The sequence below is a fragment of the Medicago sativa genome, chromosome 3, assembly GCF_051527215.1.
Source record: "Medicago sativa cultivar Bolivia chromosome 3, Bolivia_mono, whole genome shotgun sequence".
NCBI classification, from domain to species: Eukaryota; Viridiplantae; Streptophyta; class Magnoliopsida; order Fabales; family Fabaceae; genus Medicago; species Medicago sativa.
In genome coordinates this window covers 87,122,242-87,137,976 of record NC_140751.1, presented here as the reverse complement: position 1 = coordinate 87,137,976, position 15,735 = coordinate 87,122,242, and the positions used below count along the sequence as shown (strand labels likewise).

General features: G+C 34.3%; 2 protein-coding genes across 18 annotated transcripts; one reads left to right on the top strand and one right to left on the bottom strand.

The window, feature by feature from the left end:
- Positions 1-913: 913 nt before the first annotated feature.
- LOC146941421 (uncharacterized) lies at positions 914-4,016 on the top strand. Its single transcript, XM_085755198.1, has 4 exons — positions 914-1,148; positions 1,752-1,828; positions 3,335-3,428; positions 3,518-4,016. The coding sequence occupies exons 1-4, from the start codon at positions 1,095-1,097 to the stop codon at positions 3,860-3,862; spliced, it is 570 nt and encodes a 189-aa protein (XP_085611324.1). The 5' UTR covers positions 914-1,094; the 3' UTR covers positions 3,863-4,016.
- Positions 4,017-7,220: 3,204 nt separating this feature from the next.
- On the bottom strand, positions 7,221-14,758 carry LOC146941420 (RNA polymerase II degradation factor). 17 transcript variants are annotated; one of them, XM_085755180.1, is made up of 16 exons: positions 14,450-14,758; positions 13,716-13,778; positions 13,399-13,635; positions 12,966-13,064; positions 12,816-12,871; positions 12,614-12,725; positions 12,348-12,527; positions 11,800-12,069; positions 10,425-10,637; positions 10,129-10,332; positions 9,922-10,041; positions 9,143-9,427; positions 8,939-9,037; positions 8,087-8,457; positions 7,928-7,960; positions 7,221-7,531 (listed from the first exon to the last, which is right to left on the bottom strand). In XM_085755180.1, coding segments are annotated over exons 1-16 (2,469 nt in total). In that variant the 5' UTR covers positions 14,576-14,758; the 3' UTR covers positions 7,221-7,530. The 17 variants fall into 17 exon arrangements, with proteins under 17 accessions (XP_085611306.1, XP_085611307.1, XP_085611310.1 ...); XM_085755181.1 differs by having other exon boundaries at positions 7,221-7,526; XM_085755184.1 differs by having other exon boundaries at positions 9,922-10,032.
- Between the last annotated feature and the right edge of the window lie 977 nt (positions 14,759-15,735).

The following is a 15,735-nucleotide window of genomic DNA, read 5'->3' as shown; positions in this document are numbered from 1 at the left end:
TTCTTCAAATGAGAGGGATGTACCCACAAAGACACTTTTTTACCAAGGTAAAACACGGTGTAAGTAGGCAGCAAGTAGGACGGGTTGAATGATCATATACGAGGGGTAAATCCCCTAATTTTAGAATATATTTGAACTTCTATTTGCTTTAATTAGTTGTTATCTTCATTGAAGTGATCATTAAGATCATACTGAGGTAGCTGTTACACGCTAGTGTACCTGAAACCCGTGATAGACGGAGGCGTTTATATGAGAATTAAACGGATCTCTTATATTTTGGGTGGGGTTCTTGGACCCATACCATTACAACCATTTTCTTATAATTCTTTTTTAAAATGGAATCACTTTCTTGTAATAATCTCCACAAAACTCCCCTTAAATTATATACATTTTAAGTTATATTTTTGTTATTGTATTTTAATATCTTAATTTGCTAAAGATACGTCACTTATTTGAACCAAGAAAAATCTTTCAAAGGCACAACCTTAAATCAATATTATTTGAACACAATTAATATACTTTTTAGATTTAGATTAGAACAAGAATAAACTTAAAATGAATAAACTTTTTAGATTAGAACACAATTAAGGGGGTCAAAAAGCCTAAAATTTAACAAATGAATAAACTTTTTAGATTCATCGAATAATTAATGTATCTTGTTGTAAATATAGACTAGATGCATCACTTACACAATGAACCTAAAAAGTCAATACTTTATTATAACAAGGACCGAAGAAAGTAGTATATATTTATGAATAAACGAAGAATTCAGAATTCATATTTGACCCACACATATTACATACAATGTCTCTGTCAATTGAGTTTCACATTATTCAATTCAATTCAATTTAATTTTTATTTTACTTTTTAATTTTTTATGTGTCCAAATAGTTTGATTGGGCTTGTGCCAAGTAAGCATCACCACTCTTCTTAAACCAACGCAGAAAGAATAAAACAGCGAAAAGTGCACACATTTGAACTCGGAAGGAAAAATAGTTTCAGTGCAAGAAGAACAAAAACGCTAGGGTTTTTGCGTTTGATCCGTGTTTTCACTTTCGTTTCACACTCTCAACTTTTTTTCAAGAAGCACAAAAATGATGAACGTTGATCCTTCTCTCCCCGTGTTAACAACCGAGCAGATTCAAAAGGTGCCAACTTTTTTTCCTTTACCAATCTATCTTCTTCGTTACCCTTTTCCCTTTACGTTGAATTTGAGGCTGTAGATTTATCTATACGCCTATTTTCATTCTGGGATCCCATAAAAATGTAAACTTTCGCGTTTTTTCCGTCACCCATTTTTTATTGTCTCATTCACGTTTACGAAAATGTCACCAAATGTGTGTGGTGTTGTTTTCTCTTTCTTTCCTTGTGCCCTAAGCTATTAATTTGTTTTTTTCTCTTTCGTTAAGTTTTTCACGTTCATTGAATCCAATGTACGCATAAGCTTCATTTAATAAGTTATTTCAAACTTGGTCATGTTATTCATCAGTATATCAACTTTTATGAATCAATTTGATTGAATGCATAATGCACTTTTGTTGAAAAGTTTGGACCTTTAATTGAAATAAGGATTTGATTTGTTTATACGGACAGTGTAAAACTTTTTTTTTTTTACACGTGCATCCAATCAAATTACCATAATGATGCCACTTTTTCAGATTAGTTTCCAAGATATCTCTAAAAATATTTACTTTGATGTGATTTGATTGAAGTAATTATGTGTTACCTTACCTGAGTTTATCCATGTGCAGTGCTTGGAGGAGAATGAGGAGTTGATAATGACAATACTGGAAGGTCAAAGGCAGGGGAAGCACGGCGAGCTAGCTCCGTGAGTAGCCTTTTTTTTTTTTACTGTGTTTAATTTGTATTGCTTTTGTTTGTTTCTAGGTATTATCAAGTGGTTTAAATTTCAGTTGCATTATCTTTTTTGCTGTCATGGGTCTGAATCATTTTCTTTGTGTTGATGAATTTTATTGCATACATTTTAGTACTCTGTGGTAGTTAGTTTGGAAACCCTCTACTTCACATAAACATGTTATCCCTTTTTGGTTGTTCTTTGTCATAGATTATGTATCATTTCATATGGTCATTAGCAGATTTATTACTGAAGCTGTGGTTCAGTTGACAAATTGCTATGTGTGCTTTGCTAACCCTTGAAAAAAAAGGAATATAAGTTATGGTTCTTAGTACTATTAATGTGATCTGATAAATGAAACTTAATTAACGTGAAAGAAAGAATCAATGAAAAAGTGTGTAAAAGTAGTATGTTTCATAATTCATATGCAGCCAACATTTAATTGAATGATGAATCTAGAAGCTAAAGTTTTAATACAAAAGGTTGCAATTATGAATTACATTATCATGAAGCACATGGTAGAAATAATGTATTTTTCCATCTTAACCATTATATCCTTTTGTACCTTGTTCATTCTTGCAGTGGTGAATTATCGGTCCTAAGCTAGTTAAATTATATTAGTTCTAGGAAGAACACGGTTTTAGAAGTAGCTTAAACTGATGCTAAAATAGATTTTTTTGTAACAAAGTGTAGTGTGCTCAAACTAAGTGCTCTGAGTAGAAGAGGATGATAGATTTTTTCTTTCTTTGATGTTGAGGATGATAGATTTTACTGCTTCATGATTTTGGCTATAAATGCATATGTATTTTATCACATTATCACCCATTCAATCAACAATTTAAATTGGTAACTCTATGTCTTCAAATGAATTTCTCACTTTAGAAGAGTTAAATCCATAGAAAAAATGTCTGGTATTTATTCTTCTTATTCTTTTTGTCATATGAGCACCATGAGCTGATATCCACTTGTTTGATTGCGCTGCCAAGTATTTGGGTTGCCTAAGTAAGTGCTCTAGATTCTCATATATTTTATTATGGCCTGTTACATTAAATTGTAATTACTGACGCCATTTCACAAAACAGAATAGTATTTATGTTGTCCCAAGTTATTTGTCTTTCCGGTTGAAAAATATAAGCTAATGTTTGGCAGACAAGTTAGAACAGAACAGAAAATGTTCGATACGTGTTAAAAATAAAACATGACATAAAGAAAAGGAGTGCTTATACATTTTGACTTCATTGCATAGAACGGAAGCAAAGATATCAAGTTCCATTCTTTTCATATGCCATACACTACCTCGGTTGTATTTGTTATTTAGTTTGAGTTTGTTTGTTGCAAGTGTCATTTATTTACTATATGCTGTGGTTGCCTTCTTAATTGTTATCTATGGCTTATGGCTTTATCATAATTTGTATCTGCTAATAATAATCAAGCTTGCACACTGGCTTCTTTATGACATATTCAATTAACATGATACAGATATCAAGCCAAGCTTCAGCATAACCTGACCTTTCTCGCCAAACTGGCTGATTTTGGACCCCGGGCTAGGCCACAGGCACAAACACATTCTCAGGTTGTTAAGATCATTTGATTAACCAGCTAACCTTAGGTTTGAATTATAATTTATAAGATTTCGTCACTTATGTAAAAATTGTTCCATAGGGGCAAGGCATGCAGCAGCAACATCAAGTGCCAATGCCACTGCAACGACCAGACTTTGCTGTAAACTCAGCTTTTGATATGAATGAGCAGCAGCAGCTGCAACAACAACACTTGACAATGTCTTTACAACAGCCTGATCTTTCCACTTCTAAGTCTGCTTTCCAGATGAATGAGCAGCAGCACAATAAGCAACCAACTTTCTTCCAACATCAACTTTTCCCTGAAGGCATGAATAGCTTTACTGGTACCAACAACAGTGGCATGCAAACAGGAAACAACAATCTGCCAGATATGCAATCATTCGAGTACCAAATTGGATCAGACGTAAGTCCTGGTTGGTCTTAGGAGTAGTCTGAATTTGGATATTGTGAAAAACTGGACATATACAAAACCATGAATTGTCTCTCAACTTCTGAAACTATATGTGAGACTGTCTTTCAAACTTTAACAGTGATATTTTTCTTTGATATTGAAATGGGAAACGTTTATTTTAGTTGAATTAGCTGTTATTTTTAGTTTTTTTTTTTTTTTTGAAGTTCTACAATGTTAATGCTGTTTTTTTAGTTTTTTCCTACCTGTTATGATATGCATTCCGTTCTGTAAAATGCTAGCGTGTAAAGTAAAAGATAATACATTCAGCTCTTCAAAAAAGAAAGATAATGCCCATCCAAGTGTTTGATAATACTATTATATGCTTTTCTATACCCTTACCAACATTGTTGTGGCACAAGTGGGAGAAGTTTGAGTCTCTTAACTATTTGATTAAGGGTTCAAAAACATGTGTTGTGAAAGTTCAACCCCTTTAATAAGTCTTGGTCCCATTTTAGTCTCTGCAGTTGTTCGTGGTAGACATCTTAGTTTAAAAAAACATACTAAATTATTAATTCATAACTATGTTATTTTCATTGGAAAAAGTTGGTTATTTGCTTCAACATTTTTATATAATTTGCTATTTTTGTATTTCTTACAAATTCAATGCAATTTACTTTAAAATGATTCATTTATGTTGTAATTAAATTGATTGATCATTTTAAGAAATTATAAACGTGTTTAAAACCGTGCAAAGTAGACTCATGAATATAGCTTAAATGGTAAAAATTTGTATAGATATTTGATATGTTGGGACGTAGGTTCGAACTCTCAACTCTTCACTCATCAACACTTGGTGTGTAGTTGGGCTGTTAAGTTTTTTAAAATAAAAATAAAAAATATTGTGTAAACTAGTGTGTTATTAATAGTGGTAGGGTGGGAGAGGTGAGTGAAAGGGGTTTAAATAGATGGAGATGGGAGAGTTGAAGAGATCTCCAAACCATCTATCTTTTAATAATACAGTCAAAATAAAGAAAATATTAATCTAAGTCTTGTCATTTCCTACTCTTGCAAGACACTCACCCAAACAATGAGTTTCCCGCTCCATTTTGCTCCCTTCCGCTCTCATCAATGCTCTCCCAAACAAAGCTTTTAAGTTTTATTTGAATTGGAAGAATATGATGCAATGAAGTAATACGAAGTATAGATTTTAGTGTTTGGATTTGTAAGAACAATGAATTTCATTCCATACCACTTGATAGAGTTGGTTGAAATGAAACATCTTGAAATAAGTCTCACATTATCTAAGAAATAGGGGGCCAAAACTATATATATTAGCTCAAGTCTTTTGTTACGGAATGCACCAATAAAAAATACTTTAAGTTTGTATTTGATTTTCTTATTTTATCCCATAACACTCTTTTATTACAATATTGAGAGATGTAGTATGAAAGTATTGTTTTGAAAAGATAGGAAAGACTTGGAACTTAAGTATGTCCACTGTGAAAAACCTCTATGGTGCATAATTTACGGTAGGAATAAAACTGCAATGTCAAATTATGCTGTGAAGTTTGTCCTAGATAAATTTGATAGAAGAATTAATTTTTAATTAAGAAAATTCAAGTTCATAGTGTATTAACATGAAAGTTGCACCATAAATTTTCAGTATAATTTTGGCATGCAAAAATTCTTAAGAGTGATTTAGCATTAAGTGACGTATGTTTTTCATAGTGAAGTATGATAGTTCTTTTGAACTATGATTGTTGGTGTAGACAATGAAAGAATGTTGTTTTGCTTTTAATATATTTGATCGACTTATTATTTACACATTTTTAGTATAATCATTGGTTATGTATAGAAATGGCAAATGATGTTCAACATTTGGTCATAGAATTTGTGGTTAGGTCTAGCACAACCCAACAAAACCGAATTGTGATGTGGGAATTGCCTCCACTTTTAAACACTTATTCAAGTCATCTTTCAACTGAAGTCGGAGGAGATGATTACCCCCACTTATAAACATTTATTTAGATTATGTCTCAACTGATGTAACACTCTTTAACATTAGGAAGTTACTACTATGAACATTGTTACTTGCAGTTGGATTGGGTGTTGAACCAACAAACTCTACATCATCGAATAACAGTAAAAATGGAGGTTATAAAGACACACGAATAAGGGTCAAATGTATTCATAAAATATCTCCTCTATTATTGCTCTATTCTGCTTTTTGCATTCATTTTAAAAAATGGAAATATAGCCTTCGTATTTTAATAGTCAAATACCTCACTTTTGAGTTCCGTCTATAAAGTGTCTAATTAATGTCATAAATTTGAAAACATGTGGCTATATATTCTGTATACACCTGAAAATTATAGTAAAGAAAATCAAAAGAAGCAAAGAGAAAAAAAAATTAGTAATTGTAATTGGCGTCTTAGTTTTTTTGAGAAATTGAGAGAAATCTAACTTTAACAATATAAGGATTGATTGGTGTTTCCTTAATTATAGGACTGCTTTAAATCTTGATAGACTCAATCCCATCCCAATCTACAAAAGAGAAATAGTTCCTATGTAATTTAAACATGGAGAGATCATACACTCGTGAATATTACACAGGTAGCCGACTGCAGGCATGTGAGAGAGGTGGGTTGGGGGGAGGGAATTGGGCGACGCTACGTTTAAAAGACTTTTTGTACCAGCTCTTCAACAAAACGACGAATGTGTATTGAAAATAGGGTGTTAAGAAATTAAAAATTAAGGTATCTTTTCAAAATTTGTACCAGATGCATCAGCATATGTTGATCCGTTTTTGCTTACATTTTAGGACTAAGGAAGTACATCATTTCCAAGATATAGTTTCTTTTTTAGATTTTTTATCAAGTGCCAGTTTTTAGCATTTCCCTTAAAAATAGGTAAAAAGAAGAGGAAGATGAGCATAAACCAAAGTAAGATAAGGGCGCCCGAGTAAAGATTTTTACACTAAAATTTGTACAAGCTTACTTTTAACTTCATTCTCTTAAAATGCTCATTGAAATTGTAACCCATCTTTACGCGCCGGTTGTAAATACTCAAGTACGCGGCAATTAAAACACAGTTTGCGCGGTGAACCAATTTTCATGGTGAGAGATCACACTTTCTCTAGTGTTGAATCAATTTACGTGGTGAAAATCACTCACGTGAAAATTACATCCGGAGGTTGTTAATTTAATATGCTAAGCACGCAGCAATTATAAACACATGAATAATTCATTAATTTTTCAGAACATTAATTGAATTTTAAGCAAGAAATCTTCAAATAAATTTTTGGGATTGATCCATCCTTACCTCCTACCATCTTGCTATAGGCAGACCAATTTACCAAGCAATAGAGAACGGGCTAATGGAGCGTTGGCAATTAGAAAATGGTAACTTCATTGATATTAATCTTTCAAGCATTCACAAAAAATCAGTCAAAAGATGCAATGCAGGCATAAATATCAAAGAACCAGACCCAAATTTTTGGAAGCACACTAAATTGAAACCGAAGGGGAGAAATAAATTACTACAGAATATGTGGATAGCACCGACAACTCAAATCATAGTTTGCTCGGAACACAATACTCTGACAATGCTTGAGAACGATCCCCCGCAAACAGGTAAAACAGGACTATATATGTTTCCATCCTCGACCTGGCGACACAGGTTAACCTATGCCCTCCACCTTCCCTGAATATAAACAGCAATTGAAATTATGATGCATGGCAAAATTAATACATGTGCTTGAGCTACTCAAAATACCGAAAACTTATATTCAGTAAAAAGTATTAATACTATACTCGTTCAGATAAGATAAATCTTGAAAAAAAACGGCACGATTGTTCCCAGACAGAAATACCAGAAACACTGTATGTTTGTATTCTTAAATTAGAAATCTGTGAGTAACTACGCCGGAGTCATTCAAATGCAGTTTTTAGGGTGCCAGAGACTTACCGTTGAAAACTAAGGCTGGTCTTAAGGATTCAAAAGAATTAAAAAGAAACTATATACTAGCAAACATAAATACATCAATGAAAATTCAAAGCGAGAATAAATAGAAATTTAAGTGTAAGTAAGAAGACTCACTATCTTCGAGAAGGGTATGCAGCGGCAGTTGACCTGTTTAAAGAAAAAGTTAAGTATGATTCCATTCAACTATTATCGTTTCAACAGCCAATGTATATTATCATTCAGCAGCCAATGTCAAACTGGGTCTGCTGTTTAGAAATGAAGTTTGAAACTAACCTTCCATTTACTGGGACTGAATTTTGGGCACTGATCATACTAAGTCTGTCGAGGCTTCCCCCGTTTCCAACAGATAATTGTGCAGACGGCTGGACATAACTATTTTCAGGAGAATCCTTGGGTTTACTCAAAATTTTAACATTTGTAAGACCTCCAGCAACACTGAAGCACGCCCCATTGGAGTCGGTCGAAGGAGATTTCTTTAGGCGGTGAGATTGAGCCATTGGAGTAACTGCTACAGTAGGCATATATGAAGAATAAGGAGATGATGCTGCGGCAGCTGCAGCAACTTTTGCAACAGCAGCGGTTGCAGCTATCATTTTGTGTGCCCCGTCACGGAGTTGAATAAAGTCACCCTCAATCAAAAATAACTGAAATGATAAGGGGAAAAAACCCATCAACCTCTAATCAAATATGTTGCCGGTGAAAAATGTGAAATTGAACAAGCAGACAACTCAATGAAAATTGCTGGCCAACCAAAAATATTGACAGACAACTTGGCATGCAGTTGTCTTGGATGGATGACCAGATCCCACCACTTCATTGCATCCAACAATCAGCATTTAGTTTCAGTGTTGTCAATTGTGAATCGTTAAAAGAATAGTGGTTTGTTCAAACTCTGCTACACAACATTGCTATAGTGCAGCTATAGTCGTTATTTCACAATATTTAGTAGAAAGTGTATCGCAGAACAATAAGGGTTGGTTCAAACCCTGCCATGCGCAATATAGCGCCACTATAGAGCCTTATTTGATAACACGAGCTGATTGGTCTAAAATTTTAGCAAATTACATCCAGTTGCATATCACTACACTAAATTCTATCTGTCCAAACGGTAACTTCTAAACTTACTTCAGGATGACTAGTTACAAAATCTTCCAGCTTCCCAAATTTTCTTTTGTAATCATGCCAATGTAGAGGTGCAAGCATTTTGCCCAGTCTGTTAGGGAGCTGTTTTTAAAACACAAACCAAATAAATTACACTGAGGTAAGCAGGGGAAGACAGTATCTTTCATAAAATGTTAGATGGTTCACACTTAAACCACAAACACTAACCGTTGAACTGATTCGAATTCGTCCAGCAGCTGGAATAGTGCGCACAATGCATGCTAACAATGACCTTTCATCAAGAAGAGCAGCATCTGGAGCCTTTGCAATGGTTGTTGAAGTTGTCTGCACAGTTGAGGCGAATGCTTCAGGCAAGACAGTATCAGAATTGTTCTGAATCATTTCACCAACAGAATGACTTGCAACAGATGATGTATTTCCAGCAGAACTTGCTTGCTCAGCTAATAATATTTGGCTCGCAGGTTCTTCATCGTTAGATGATGTCACTGGATTCTGCTCATGTGGAAGAGGAAAAATTGTTAGCTCCCACCCTCTCAGCTGTAAAAGCATTATTCTAATTGCTTTTTACCCAGCACCAAAAGAAATTAAGTTCTCAATAAATTCCTTAAAAGGCGCTTCTAAAATGGGGAAAAAAATAATATGATTTGTCATTGAAGATAATAAGGGTGCATTCAAATTTTGATGTTAATAGGTAAAGAAAGCATTTTGAATAAAATCAAGGATGAATATGCCTTTTTACCATCTTCAAAACAGCCTAATATTTTCAAAAATATTGTGGTGATTCCTGAACAAGCTTCAAAAGCATGAAGACTCTTTGAAAGCTACTGTGTGCTTTAATTTAGTAGGAAAACCAAAATATCTTGACATCTTTGTAAATTAACCACCATTTAAAGTAGCATTTGAAACCACCCCCCAAATGAACTTTAGTCTATCAAACAAAGAAAAACAAGTAAAGCATCAAACAGGGCGGAAAATTCCGAACAAACCTTCATTTCACCATTTGGTTTAAAAGAGTTCAACCTCAAGGCCTCAGAGAACTGCGAAGAAATCTGTTGTAAGCTTTGTTGGGAAGCAATAAGTTGATCTTTATCAACCGACTGAAGAACCTTAGAAAAAATCAATTATTCATCAGCTGTTATATTTAAAGACAAATATTGGGAGAAAAAAACCTTAAAAATCAATAGTCACCAAACCTGTGTTTCCCCAGTGGATGATGAAACCACAGTATGTGCCTCCTCGCCTTGGTGAACATGAGCATCCAAATAGTCTCTAGTAAGAGTTTGCCCATTAACAGACATTTCATAATTAAACTTTGCATCTGATCTGATCAAATTTTGATCAGCTTGTGATGAGGAGGCATTATCCTGTATGGATACCTGCAAACCCTCTGAAACAGCCTGAAAAAACAAGTATAAATTTTAAAACTCCAAAAGTTAAAAATAGAAAGAAAAAAATAATAAGATCTGGCATATATGTAAACACTAGATACCTGTTGATTTTGCCACTGTTGCATAGTTGACATTGTGGGCACTGGATGAAAATGTCCAACATGAGACTGAGGGACATGTGATGCAACAGAGTTGGGCACTCCTTGTTGATGCATAACAAATGGATGCAATGCAGTAACTTGACCAGGTGGAAGGTACGGGTGGGGGACAATCAGAGATGATGGAGCAATAGCGACACCATGAGTATGATCAGTCTGAAAATAACCACAACAGTATTGTAAATGGGTAAGAAATGTCATTTTCCAATCTCCTGACAAAACATGTCTATTGAATCTTATACCAAAGTAAAAGACATGGACTACAAGTTTACAACATAATAAAAGTATTGATCAAACAACATAATAAAAGTATTGATCAAAGTCAAAAGGTATAACCCACCTAATAACATGGGACAATTTTTTATGTACTTAGAAAAATTAAAAGTAAATATAAGTTCTATAAAAATTAATTCCTTATTAATAGGGCTGAGGCTGTGGTATGTACTATTAATTAACATCCGGGTTTGTACTAAAAGAACTGGTAAGATACCATAACTTCCAAGCATTGGGGGGGATGGGTTGCTCACTTGGTTGAGCTAAGGGATTAAAGGAGTTAAGAGTTAAAGGTTCAGGGTTCGAATCTTGGCAAGGGAGAAAATACTAACATAACTATCAACATACTAACATTTGTCATTAAAAAAAAGCACCATCAGTTTTATCCTCATAAATTATCTCATCTGTCAACCAAAAGATTCAACATTCCTGTTTAACAACTATCTCAATCTTCAAATCAAACCATTACATGTATTGCATTTTCGGTAGTTTGTTTTGAAAACATATCAATTATCATTTTTAGTTTGTTTTGAAAACATATCAATTATCATTTTGAACCTCCTTGTCTGGGCACAAAATTTTCAATAAACCGACACAAGGCAGAGCTAAAGAACACCAACAGCCATGCATAGCTACTCAGTCTCAAATTTTGTATTCACTTCAAGAGGAGAGAGGAGCGAAAGCCATTTAATGAAATATCAACAGCTGAAATTAAGTGTGTATAACATGTATGTCAAAATATAAAATTGTTCAGATCTAAACTTCGCATTGATGGTGTTAGCATCTCACTTCTTCTCTAAAGCTCCTCATTTTAAAGGAGCAGATTCCCTTGCATTTGGTTCATGAGAAGATATACAAACTACATAATAGTCATTCATAACCTACGTCATTATGAATCTATGATCTCAAATGACATCTTCAAAGAGTTGTTTTAGGTATAAAATCAAATGGCATGTAAGACGCGTTGCAAATAAAATTTCTGGGAATAAAACAAAAGTAAAATGCTTAGCTGTTTATCTATAATTCATTAAATGAAGCACTGCACCTGAATTGACGGATTGCCAGAAGTTGAAAATGGAGGACCATTATCTGAGTTCTCATTTGTAAGGAGACCAGTATTTCCACCTGAAGCATTGCCTCCATTCAAGTCAAATTGATTTCCATTTTCCTGTCCATATGGAGCTACGTTACTTTTCGAATTTACTTGGGACAATCGAGAGTCATCATTGTAAGTTCCAGTCCTCTCTCTTGCATCAGCTAGCTCAAGCTGTAACTGCTGCATAGCATGCAAATGATGTCTCTCCATCTCTGCAAACTACCGCCACCAAAAAACAAGTATAAAGTTAAGCAGCATCCACCATTATTTTAAGTAATGACATGACATACTATAACAAACCAAAAATGCATATAAAGCTCACAAGTTCAAATTCTTTGAAAATAATTCAAAGAATCTACAAAACCAAATCACAGCTGTGAATTGAATATCTATTTCAAAACGGTGCAAACAGAGACACAAATACAAAAGGACATACAATAATAGTGGGGTAAAAAATGAAACATAATCCTTGTAGAAGATAAGAAATGTAGATCAACCTGTCTCTGTACATTCATCCATAGCTGATTATATTGTTCCGTGCGCTCTCGCAATTCAGCCTGTAATGACTGGTTTGTTGTTGATTGGAAAACATCCATCTCACGAACACGGGTTATCCATGCTTGAGCCTCTCTAATCTGTTCCTCTTTAAACATAATTGTCTCCTGCGCAACCCTATTCTGAAAGAAACATCAGCTGGCCACGTAAGCGAATAAACTTTAAATAAATTATTTTCGAAAGAAATTACATAAAATAAGCATGCTACCTGTTCCTGCAACTCAATAAGTTGTCTATCTTTTTCTTGAATATGTTCTTGCAGATCATGTATTTGTTGTATATGTTGAGCTCTTTCCGCTTCTGAATGATCACGCTCCCTTCTGCAAAACGATTTGCTCAATGAAGCAAGCAGCGAAGGATGAAAGCAAAACTTAAAGCATCGCATAAATAAATATGGATAAAAGAATAACCTGAAAGATGCTAGTTCTTTGTTTTGCTCACGGAGGAGGTCTTGTTTAGCCCACGCCTAATGAAATAATTGAAGAGATTAGCATGAAATCAAAAGACTAAAATAAGATCCCGAAAACCGAAATAAGATAGTTAAGAGGCATTCAACACACCGCTTCATTATCTAGTTTAATTTTATGTAGCTCCCTGTCTTTCTCTTCCATTTTCCTTTCCAGCTCATGAATTGCACGCTCCCTTTCACAAAGTTGCTCCTGCAAGGCCAGATAAACAGTTTTTTTTAAAAGCAACCAACAATTCTTAACCAGTAGGAGGCTAGGAGCAAATCTTTAAACTTAAAAGTACAGTAACTTAAGGATAAAGTGCCCCTTTAAGCCATCAGAATATAATAGTTATGTCTGCTACACCATACTATTTTGTGTCACTAAAATTGTTATAATCTCCTAGGTGTTGTAAAGGATGCAATTAAGCATCTAAAAGTTTGGTTTTCTTTTAACACCTGACCTGAGGAAACCAATTTTTTTAGAAGTTATAGATTAGCCTAGTCTTGAGTATCCAAATATACGTATAGAATGTTTGAATATACACCTGAAACTTGCTGGCATTGTTAGCATGCTCCTTCAGTTGAGCCTCATAGGTGTTTCGCATTTTCAACAGCTCAGATCTGGCGATGATTTGAGCTTTTAGTTCAATCTCCATCTGAAGTATTTCACGCCTTTGACTAACAGCATTAAGGATCTGCTGCTGTAAAATATCTATGTCTAGTGTTCCATCCATTGTCATCGAACAAAAATCAACATCCAGGGGCTCTCTTCCTTGCTGCACCTTGAAAAACAGTAAAGAGATTATCTTCGGGATCTAGATTCCTTAAAACTTAAAAGCAGCTTCTCACACCATCACCTTACCTCATATATAGTTCTCTCGTCCGATTGCCCAAGTTTTGGGTTTTCTAACTCCTGCACCTCAAACTAAGCTAATCAATCAACAACGAAATCAACCAAACACATAACAATTAACAGCAACAAAAAAAATCAAAATTAAGGTCCCTTTTACATATCCAATGACACAACGGTAAGTTATCAAATATTCGGTACTTAAATACTAACAATCTTTGCTCGGTAAATGAAACCATAAGCTCAAACTTTACAAGGCAGTAACCTTAAACTTCAACAGCAAAAGTCTGAACTATAAGCACATTCAACTTAAAAATAGCAATCAGACTGCATTGTTCAAATGGCCAGCAACTTGAAAGTAATGCACATTCTAATCTAAATTACAATTTGGATTCAATGCCAGCAAAGACAACACAAAAAACATAACTAAATCCGACAGTAAAATTATAATCTTTGCTCCAAATATCATATGACATCGATTTTCGGATGCTTGAGTATATAAAAAGTAAGAAAACTTGCTTATAAAACGACAACAGCAAAAAAGCACTGCTAAAAATGGTAAACCCTAATCATCATAAAATGGTAAACCCTAATCCCAAATCAATGCCTAAAAACACCCAAAAACCCAAATCAACTACGGTTAACTCCAATTTCAAAAAACAAGAAAAAAAACTCGGTCTTCTCCATCACACGCAAACCCACACTACAAAAAAACAATGTGAAGTGTTTTAACATCAAATCAGTACCTCATCGTCAGGGTTTCTCGCAGAATGATGATGTTCAGCAACAGCACGCCATTCTTTCCGTGGCGGAGTCTGCAACTGAAGAGCAACGCCGCGAGCGGCGGCAGCTGCGGCGGCCGTGGCCTCCATAAAACAACAACAGTCGACGGTGCCCCAGAAGGGGGAAAATAAATAGAAAATTAGAAATCCCTAACCCTAGAAATTGAAATTGAAATTGAAAGAAGAAGAAAAAACAATCTTCAAAGTAGAAAACGATGAGATTAGAATGAAATGAGAAAAAGGGTTTTTTGGTGAAAGATGATTGGTTGTGGCGAATTTCGACCGGCACGGTGTGAACACCATTATATACACCTTTTTCACTACGTTGTTTTACTTACATTTTATGTTATCGTCTCACGCTACTTACATGCGCGTGCATCGCACTCTCCATTTTTTTGTCTGTTTTCTCTTTGGGCCTCTATAATGCCCACTCATAAGTTTCTTGAGTTACTTTTTGCACCTTGTTAAATAGCATCACTACCAACGTGATTGATTCCCGTCAAATCTGGAATTAAAGTGAATAAAACGGTTTTTCTCATTGAGTCATGCTTAGGGGTGTTCAAATCCAAACCGATCCAAAATAAAACCGCAAACCGATCCAAAAAAACCGAAAACCGCAAAAAACCGAATATATTTGGATGCGTTTGGATGTTGTTTTGTAAAAACCGCTAAGATCGGATCGGATTTCGGATCACTTTTTCAAAACCGAACCAAACCGAACCGAACCGCAAAAATAAATATTAATACTTATTTATTCTTTTATTAGTATTATAGATTGCATTATTATGTTGTTTGTTAAATTTTAATCTTATACATTGCACTAATTTAATCTATATTATTATTACTTTATATGTTTCAAAAATAATCGATAATTTTCATACTATAATTTTATTTTTTTAATGTATTTTGCATCAAACCTATTATTTTACCGTGTTTGTGTAATATTAATATTAATAAAAAAATTATATTCTTCAAAAAAGAGTAAATAAAAAAATATATTTTGCATTTTGGACATCCAAAAACCGATCCAAATTAAACCGCATATATTTGGATCGGTTCGGTTCGGATTTTTTTAGAATACTCATCCAAACCGAACCGAACCGCATGTGATTTTTATTTTGGATCGGTTGACATTTTGCCTCAATACCGATCCAAACCGCACCGCGAACACCCCTAGTCATGCTTAAGCCCAACACAAGTTTCATGAGATTTCACAAATTATTCATTCGCGCTGTATAACATTGCTCTAA